This window comes from Thalia democratica, chromosome 9 (assembly GCF_965202585.1).
Source record: "Thalia democratica chromosome 9, ktThaDemo2.hap1.1, whole genome shotgun sequence".
NCBI classification, from domain to species: Eukaryota; Metazoa; Chordata; class Thaliacea; order Salpida; family Salpidae; genus Thalia; species Thalia democratica.
Window position 1 is genome coordinate 11015801 of NC_139173.1, and position 9927 is coordinate 11025727.

A 9927-nucleotide genomic window follows, 5' to 3' on the forward strand; every position below is an offset into this window, starting at 1 on the left:
AACTATTTGCCGGCAACATTGTTGTTTCTGGTGGCCTGGGGAACAATAATGCTTCAAAAATAGTAGAATCATTCAACTGTTTCACTGGTAATTGGACACTGATGCCTAGCATGATGGAAAGAAGAATCAAACACGGTTTAGTTGCAGTGAGAAGCAACTTATTTGTATTCGAAGGTAATAAGCTTGATGGGGTTGACGTAATTACGTCTGAGGTATTTGACAACATCTGCAAAAAGTTTGTAAGTTTTCAACTACCAATAAGTTCCTATTCAATAAGTTCCTATACTCTTGATATTGTTTCAGTCGGCAGTAAAGTATTTATTTTTCAAGACTATACACCGGCTATAATTGTTCATGACGTTGATGAAGATGAATGGGGAGAAGAGTCGTGTAAACAAGCTGAATACACATCGAGTTAATCGTGCGTTAAGCTACCTTTGAGTTAGTAAATTAGAACAAAAATAAATATTGCTCATTTACTTTTTATTCAGGTGTGGCAACATACTTAATGTCAAAAACTTTTTTAAAGTTTTAAAGTTTAAATTACAAATACTTTTAAAATGTTTAATAACATTAAGAAGTTCAAAAACATAGTTTAACTTAGACTAATTAACGAACAAATGACATAATATAATTTACTTATTACTAGTATAGCTTTTTTAGGTAAGGTTTTTGAACATAATTTAGCAAGTAATTGTTTAGTAAGCCATCAGTTGATAAGACTTAAATTTTTTTATTGTTGTTTTATTATTTTAACTCGAAAAAAATTAGTTTAGTGTATTTTGAAATAAACACACTACAATAAAAACAAAAGTCATTTTTTAAATTTCAAAGTATAGTTTTATAAAGTGTAGATACACTTTTTTTTGATAGCCTTAGAAAAGTATCTAAATGCTTGAAGTTAGTATCCTTAAACGGTAAATTTCAATGGTTTTCGTTCGAAAGTAATAGTTTTACTAGTTTATTGTGACTGATGACTTTGTTTTATTTTTAGTTTTAAAAAAAAAGGGTTCAGTTTTAATACATCAAACTGTTTGTATCTCCATACTAAAAAAATATATATAAAGCGTTTTAATTTTTAAAATAGTCGAAGTTAATACGTTAAATAGATCTACATTTAAGTTATAAAATCATTTATGTAAAATTTAGCAGCTTTGTTTATTTGTTTTTCATGTAACAGAAAGTTATTAAATTCAAACTTAAAAAGCCTTTTTAAGTCTGTTTTAAATACAAAAAAAAGTTAAAATTCAGTTTTGAACTAAAAATAAAGTCTAAAGGGGGCTTATCAAAAAAATAAGCAAAAGTAAATGTCAAAAAATATTTCGAAATTATCATACAACTGATAAAAGTAATGTAAAATAGGTTGTGCCTTTTGAAAAAAAAAACTTTTCATATAAAGTCATAAATATAACTATTTAATAGAAAAAAGTATATTAATGTTTAAGTAATATAAATTCTAATATTAACAAATGTATGCAATCAATTAGTTTCAAATAATACTAAAACGTATTGGAAGCCAGCTTGTTGAATAAATATTTAAGGCATTAAATCAAAAAAGTATGTTTAAACTTTAAAAGCCGTCAAGGTCGAAACATATAAATTAGTACTTAAAACTTATAAAAACTCAAAAAACTCTCGCTAGCTGTAACCGAGAACGTCAAAGTCTTTTTTGTACAAAAGCCTCAGCTTGATTTTCGAGTCGTCTGATATCAGTTTAAAGTTCTCTAGCGCCACCGTGCGGTTGATCGCGCTGCTCATCTCGTTCATGAGAACTTCTTCACCGTCGTTCCTCTGCATCCACCGCAGAAGGCGGTTGGAGTCGCGGGCGAGGTCTTCGAAGCTGACCACGTAGTCGTAGTTGACCGCGCACGGGTTGCACAGGTCCACTTGCGGGCGCCAGTGCACGTCCAGCCTGCGGTGGCCCACGCGACCATTCTGGTACAGCACGTACCTGTGAGAAATTAACTTTGGTTGAACTTTTTTTTTAAAGACAAAATAACTTTGTACCAATGTTCTTTTAATCAGTTGTTCGCTACCCAATCTCGATAAAAGTCTGAGTTGAAGGTACCGATGAAAGCTGAAGTTAAGTATTACATATACATACAAATAAGACTAAATTTAACAAAGTCATACTCTTCATGGCTGTTTCAGCGCACAGTGCGCGTCGTCAGCAAATTTTTATTTATTGCAGAGTAATTACAAACATGAGTTATATAAATTATCAGCGATGTAAGAATACAATAAACATGCGTTTACAAAATTCTAAATGCAGTTTTTGTTATAAATTATTTAGCTTTACATACATATTTATATACATAAAGGTTTTTTAATTTGTGTTAAAAAGTATTCTAGATACAAGTTTGAAACTAAAACTTAAGAAAAATAAAATTAAAACGCATTTCAAAAAAAAAAAATTAAATAAATTTAACTATAACTCAAAGTGTTTTTTGGCGTTGAATAGATCAGGGAGTATTTAAACAATTCTATTATTTAATAAAAACTTGATATAATGTCTCTATTTTCTGTTTATTACACCAAAATAATTCTTTCAATAGATCGCAATGAGCTTTTATGCAACAAATTTCAGACAAAACAAAACAATTTAAATTACATATACAGTTTTCTAACAAAAAATTTTATCAATTGAAAACATTAAATAAACAATAATTTTTGTCAATGTTAAAAACATACAACGTTTCGTACCAATAAAAATCAAAAAATATATTTTTAATTGTAAAAAATATAAAGTAATGGTTTAAAAAAATTTTTAAAGTTTAACAGAGCTTTATTAGTTTTATTTCAAGAAAACCACATCTAAAAATATTGATAATTAAGCAACACTCACTTGGTGAATAACTCAAAGTCTATTTTTCCAGTCCGTTGAACAGACAAAATATGATAAATCTCGTTTTTTATATCATCAGAGAGTCTGATAAAGTTCGGTTCGCTCTGCAATCGTTTCAAACCTTGAAGTCCAATGTAGCGTCTGATAAAACAAATTAGATCAAAGTATAATTAAAAAACTGAAGTATTTTATACTTGAAATCAAAATACTGTTCTTGCGTTCCATTCACACATGTTTGGAAGTATTGCTGAAATTTTTTAGATAACTTAAATTAATAAAAAATTTTTGAAGTTAATTGTTATACAGCTAGATAATTATTTTCTTTCATCTGCTTGTTTCATCACTTGTAACTTATTAGAATAACTAAAAAGTTTTAGTTTATAAACTATTTTTTACACATAGTATTAAAAAAAAAGTTACAATAAACGTAATTCAACATTTTTACAAAAAATACATTTGGTAATTTTAAATAGATTTACAAAAATAAATTAAAAAAACTATATTCTCTATTACAAAAGGTACCCTTTTAATTAGTGGTTTTAATAAAATTTTATTAAAGTTAAATTCCACTTGCTTATGAAAATAAAGATATAGTTGAATTTTTGAAAATAGCTCGAAGACTAACTTTAGAAAGAAAACTCCCAAAGGTATAAGAATATCTACACTGCATGGAGCTTTAATTTTTTGTTAAAATTACACAGTCATATTAAAGGCTGTACGAAATTAAAATGTCAGAATTTATGGTTTTTTTATTTTTTAAACTTTAGTTGAACTTTGAATGCTTAAGTTTGGAAGCTAGTTTGTTAACATTTGATTGAAGATTAAAATAAGTTATATTAAAAGTACTTATTTAGACTTGATATTAATTGATAATACATTTAAAACAACAAAAACAAAAATCAAAATGCATTTTGAAAGAAGCAAATATTATACGTTTTAACATAAATATTTTCTTTCACTTGAAGTTTTATTAAAGTACGCGTTTATGAACATGTATGTGCGGTTTATAAACTGGTTTTAAGGAATTCTAAAATTCTACTAGACCATAAAAACCTATTGTAAACAACATTGCATTGAACACAAAGAATGCACACAAAATTAGAAGCATAAAAACTTCACAACATCCATGTGAGAACGTAGACAAAAATAAACAAAAACTTAACAATTTTAAACCTTAAATATATCCCTCCCACTACTTTTGGCAGGAGAATTCTGGCGGCTCGAACTCCGGTGTACTTTTTGTATTCGTTCTGGGGGGTTCTGTCGGTGAACTTGGAGTTGTGGGCGGAGGTGAGCCTTTCGAAGGGGTGCCGCTGAACGAAGAACTTTGTGTAGTTTGCCAGCCGCGAGAACGCTTCGTTTTTCGGCAGCCTGAAGTAAACAGCTTAAGTGCACTTGAAGAGTGGCGAGCGAAATTGAACTAATAAACTCACTTGCTCAGCCGGGGTATGTTGCCGGCGCTCAAAACTAGCTTTTTAGTGGAAACTATTTTGTAGTCTTCGAAGCCCTGAAAGTGCCACCAAAACCTTTTCCACGTGGTGCAGGCATTCTGTGGAAAATTTTTTATGCGCGTACGAAACATATGCCTAAGTTGAAAGTAGAAGTATTTAATATTTATTAACTTTACGATCAAATTGTATACATTGTTTTAAACGGAGCAAAAATGCTGTAAAACAAATCAGTTGTTTTATTAATAGTTTTTGTGCATGAACAATAATATTTTAAAATTTTATCTATGAACTTTAAAAAAAAAAACAAAAAAACATGAAATATTTAATGAGAGCACATTAACATACCTTAGGTACAACACACATAACTACTTTTCTTTTGTCATCATAGATAAACCTCGAAAGATCGATGTTCTTGTCGAAGCTATTTACATTCGACTTGCATCTCTCCTTCATCGAGTTGATTCTTTCTTTGTAGGGGCTTTCTCTAGATAACTCATGGGTCGGCTTATCTGCTATATATGATAAGTTTGTATAAAAAAAAATAATTAAGTAGTACTATGTTATCATAAAAAACTAAAAAGTTATCTTATAGATTTCGTATAAAAATAAAAAAGACTATTTAAAGTATAAACAAGTATTTTGTTTTACTTTTTAAAACAAACAATCAAAAAAAAGCATAGCAGAAAAAGAAATATATTATAAATAGACTAAAAAATAAGTTTAGTTTAAGCTGTACTAATAATAGTAAAACAATTGCATTAAATAAAAAATGGTCATTTTTAATTATTATCAAAAAACTATTAACTTATTTTTAAGATTCTTTTTTTTGTTGGAAAGTTAGTTTTAAAATTATAATCAGTAAAATAAAATTAGATGTAAGCTTATATGATGAAAAATAATTATAGCTCATGTAAAATGATGAAGTTCTAACTATTATCTGTTTTTTTTTATTACCTTCTAATTTTATTTATTTAACACTGAAAACCTACTTGAAAATTATTTGAACCAACGTTATTTTTTTTAAAGTTATTAAGCCACATATGATATTTATGGCAAACTATATACTAATAGTTAAAAATAAATTTCTTAATGTACAAATTGTTATATTGCAAATAATACAAAAAACAACAGAGTTCTTTTTGAAAATATAAGTATATCAAAGTAGTTTTTTAATGTTTGTACATCTCAAAACTGTTATTTTAGTAGTTACTAAGTTCTAATTTGTCTTCATTGTTTATTAAATTTTTAAGAATGTTTACTTAGGAACTAGATGCTTTTTATTTATTATTAATAGATTTGATTAGCAAGTTTTGACGACCTTTAAATATTTTACTTTGTTTACCTAACTTTTTTTGTACTTAATCCTGCTATAAAAACTTACTTTTAAATAAATTCCAATGTTAAATTTCAAAAACCAACATAATTTTAATCCTCTTAAACTTTCAAGTCATAGAAATATTTAAAAGTATGCGTATTGTAAGTTTACAACAATTTTTTTGTAATTGTAAGTTACAAACTTTAAAAGTTTTGAAAAGTTTGGTGTTCGTAAACAATTTACTGACAAGAATGCGTATTTTAAAAGTTTCAAAACAACATATGTAAAAATTTAATCGTTTGTAATGTGACTTTATTTATGATAAAAGTTAAAACCTCACTATGCACAGAATAAAGCTTTTAGGATTTTACTTTAAAATTGGCTAAAAAGAGCTTGATGTTAAAGTAAGCCTCTACATTTAAAATTTTCTTTTTTTTCAATATTGATATTAAAACTATTTTTAAAAGTAGTAGTAAAAAGAATAGTCTTAAAATAACACATGCTTCTAAAATCATTAAAATCTTTTAAATACTACAATTTTTTGAGTGTTTGTAAACAAAATTTCTTTAGTCTTAACGTTATAAAATGCTAACTTTATATTAGTAATGGAAAAACTTTCAATAAATAAGGTTAATAAAACCACTACATGGAATTCATGGTTAGTCTTTTATTCTTAAAAGATAATTTATAACCTTAGTCGTGTTTAAAAAGCTGGTGTTAATTAATTACAACATGATTTTACTTTAAACTACTTGATTGCCTGATTATTAAGCTAATGCTACATATTTCAAATATATATTGCTATTTATTAGTCTATTTACTTGTGAAAGCGTGCAACACTTGTAAAGTAATTAGCTTAATAAAAGTATTTCTGTTTAATTAAGTACAACACTTACACTGTTCCCAATTGACACTAATAATAAATTGAAAATAAAACTCTTTGTTACCAAAGTGTGTCGCTGTTTAAAAATAAATTACAAAATATTTACAACTTTGATTAACATCCAAAATTTATCAAACTGTCTTAAATACAATTTATAAATACTATATGGATGAACGAATAAAAAATATATACCTAAATTACATGTAAAAAGTTTTGTAGTTTGATTTGCTCTATAAAATTGTTTTAAACTAACGTATTTTTAGAAAAAACATGATAATAATATGTTATATATTTGATATATTTATATTAAAATTAGTTTGTTTTATCTACTACAAACACAACAAAAAAAAAATCTAAATGTTAATTTATTTTAAACAATTATCCGTGAAAGTTATTATAAATATAAGGTTTACAACTATTAATCGCTGACAAAAAGTTTTAAATTGTACAACTACTCAGAAAGCTGCTTAAAACAAACCAATTATTAATGATTTTGTAAATAGTAAATAAATAAAAAAGGAATTGAACCAAAAAAAAAGAAGAATCTTAAATGGTAGTTGAGACGTTTATTTAATAAAATTCTATTACAGAAAACCTAAAAACTTAACATTTTTTATAAAAAACAACTAGTAGAAAGTATGTTTCTTATGAAAGTACGCTTTACATACAAAAACATGGTTGTTGTTAAAGCTCAATCGGCAAAACTCATTTACTGCATTAGGAAGAAAAAATCTGTTGACATTATAGTCTTTTGAAAAACTTGCAATAACTAAAAATAACATTTTCCAGACTTGACTAATATTTACTTTTTTGGAGTTACTTAAAACAAGTCAAATATAATTTTAAAGCTAAAGAAGATACCTAAAATAAAATTAAAGGCCTTAACTACATAGTGGTAGAAAATTTTTAGTCGGCAAGCCAGATTTGCTTGAAAAAATATTTTGTGGGCCAGACTTATTAAAATAAGTCTTTACTGGCCATTTAATTTAATATATAAATATTGTAAAATTTAAAAAATACTTTCAATTAAGACTAAAAAATGTTGCTCTTTTATGAAGTTGTACTAAAAAACTAAACTAAGAGTACATTAAAAAAAAATTATTACGAAAAATCTAAGTTTTATTTGTATTAAACAATGTTTTTTAATTAAAAAATACGTCGCGTGCCAGAAGTTTCTGCATATGTTTCCCGTTTAAATCAGGGTTTTATTGCTTTATGAAAAAAGTTTGGGAAACTAAATTCTATAAAAGAGTTTTTCTAGCAGTCAGTAGACATTTATTATAAATTTAACTTTTCCAGTGTAAGAATAGCCAACATTTAAACAACTTTATTAAACTGTAACTTTAAAAACTTCATTTACTTTAGTATTTTGCTTAATTATAACTACTACAGACTTGTATACTTGTAAAAGTCCTTTCAATAATTAAGGAAGAGAAAACTCCGTGTTTAATGTTATAAGTATGCGTGGTACTGAACTGAATACAGATTAAAAATTCAAACAAAACAAATGCTACTTTACTATTGAAAATATTTTTCAAAACTTGTATATAAAAAACCTTTCTAAAATCTTTACTTTTCCTAACAACATTTTTTTAATAATTATATAAAATCTAAACGTTCGTTTTCTGTGAACATTAAACTTTTTACGACTTCAGTATGTATACTTTTGTGCATTTTAATTCAAACTTAACAGTTTTATAAAATTAGAACCGTTTCAGATATGAAAGAGTGTTGTATGTATTTTGACCATGAAACAACTTAACATAGTTAAAAGTTAAAAATTTTATTGACTATACTTAACACAAGTTTATGTATAAATTTGTCTAAATAAGTTTTTAAGAACTTTTTTAAAGTTCATACTTTAGAAAATGTTATATATTTAAAATATAAAAGTACATTAGACTTAACAGGTTAATAAAAATATGGATAAAGTAAGTAGTTTGATTCTAATTTGTTTAAGTTGTGCTAACTAGTTTTTAGTTTTACTACTTAGAATAAATTCATGCTTTTTAAGACTTTACAAATGTACTTGTTACAAACATAGTTAAAGCACAACAAACCAAAAAAGTTTAATGAAATTTTATACAAATACCAAAACTGACTTATACTACCAATTTCCCATTGCAAATATGAAACTAACTTAGTAATTCTGAACCTGCAGACGTCAAAGTTACCCAAAATTTCGACTTTGTTACATAATACTTGCTCCATTCTACAGGCTCCATGCGCTTTTGTAGCTGACTCACATTGAAGTTAATCACATTGACACCAAGCAGACTGTCTTTAACTGCAGGAAGCGTGTCGTTTTGGTCTTGGTACGAAGGAAAGAGGTCAGTTTCATTCCTCAACTCTTCTTGTTTGTCCTAAAATTTAACGTTTTAATAGAGAAAAAATTTATATTTAGTTTTGTTATAGTTTAAATCAAAGTTAGTAACTATTCTTTTTTTTTTTTTTAAATAGTTGTACACTTTTTTATAATTTTCCTTTACAGTAAAATAAACAATTCGAAATTCTAAAACTAACAGTGCTGTTGCGTACTGGTGCAATGAAAACTTTATACGAGTTCGAAACATTCTCAGCTTGGTATAACATCACATAACCAATGAAAAGACTTAAAGATGATACAATAACTAAAGGTTTCACATACGATTTCATTATACAACAGATTCTAATTTATAATAAGACATCTGTAGTTTTTTTTTTATATTTCAAAAAAGAATCTATTTAATTTTTTGTAAGTTTTATTTTATAATACAAAATTCCATTGTAGAAGTCGTAAACGGTCTGTACTAATTTTAATGCTATGATGCGTAAATAATACATATATTTATAAAAACAATTTAAAAACTTAAGTTACTTAAGACATTTTAAAATACTCATTGTGCTATATAAAAAAAAAAGTTATTTCGAAAAATCTAAAAAATTTTTATTATATACTAATATTTTTTTAAGTACTTTCAGATTTTTTTCAGCAAACAAATTGAATGAACAAAAGTTTTCATGCATATGGAAAAATTATAAAAAACATACCATGACGTACCTATAAAATTTAAAAGTTGAAGCTTACATTTGAATAGTTGGTTGACATTGCATTGAAACTTTGAAAGCCACTAGAAATTATAGAATATTATGTTTTTTCTAGTTTAAACCAGAAAATATAAGTAAATTCAAATAAAAACAAAAGACAAGTGACTAAACGAAACTTAAGTTGTTAAACTTTAACTTTAATGTGTTAGGATATTTAAAGATATTTAAAAAAACATACATGATCACAACACCCAAAATTCAATAGAAATAAATGAGATTTTTGTCGGTAACTTTTTAAAATCTATGAAAATTATAAATAAAATTGAAGAGAACGAACTATAAAAAAACTAGTTGTACTCCAAACTTTATGAGTATGAAATGAAAACTTTGTGATTTTTTTAAATAT

The 9927-nt window shown here is 26.1% G+C and overlaps 1 protein-coding gene across 2 annotated transcripts; it reads right to left on the minus strand.

Moving 5' to 3' along the window:
* Nucleotides 1-1133: 1133 nt before the first annotated feature.
* LOC145843934 (carbohydrate sulfotransferase 11-like) lies at nt 1134-9603 on the minus strand. 2 transcript variants are annotated; one of them, XM_082951214.1, is made up of 8 exons: nt 9535-9603; nt 9018-9181; nt 8635-8857; nt 4642-4805; nt 4279-4394; nt 4019-4216; nt 2846-2986; nt 1134-1951 (listed from the first exon to the last, which is right to left on the minus strand). In XM_082951214.1, the coding sequence occupies exons 2-8, from the start codon at nt 9147-9149 to the stop codon at nt 1639-1641; spliced, it is 1287 nt and encodes a 428-aa protein (XP_082807340.1). In that variant the 5' UTR covers nt 9150-9181; nt 9535-9603; the 3' UTR covers nt 1134-1638. The 2 variants fall into 2 exon arrangements, with proteins under 2 accessions (XP_082807340.1, XP_082807339.1); XM_082951213.1 differs by having other exon boundaries at nt 1138-1951; nt 4642-4808; nt 9535-9598.
* Nucleotides 9604-9927: the final 324 nt, after the last annotated feature.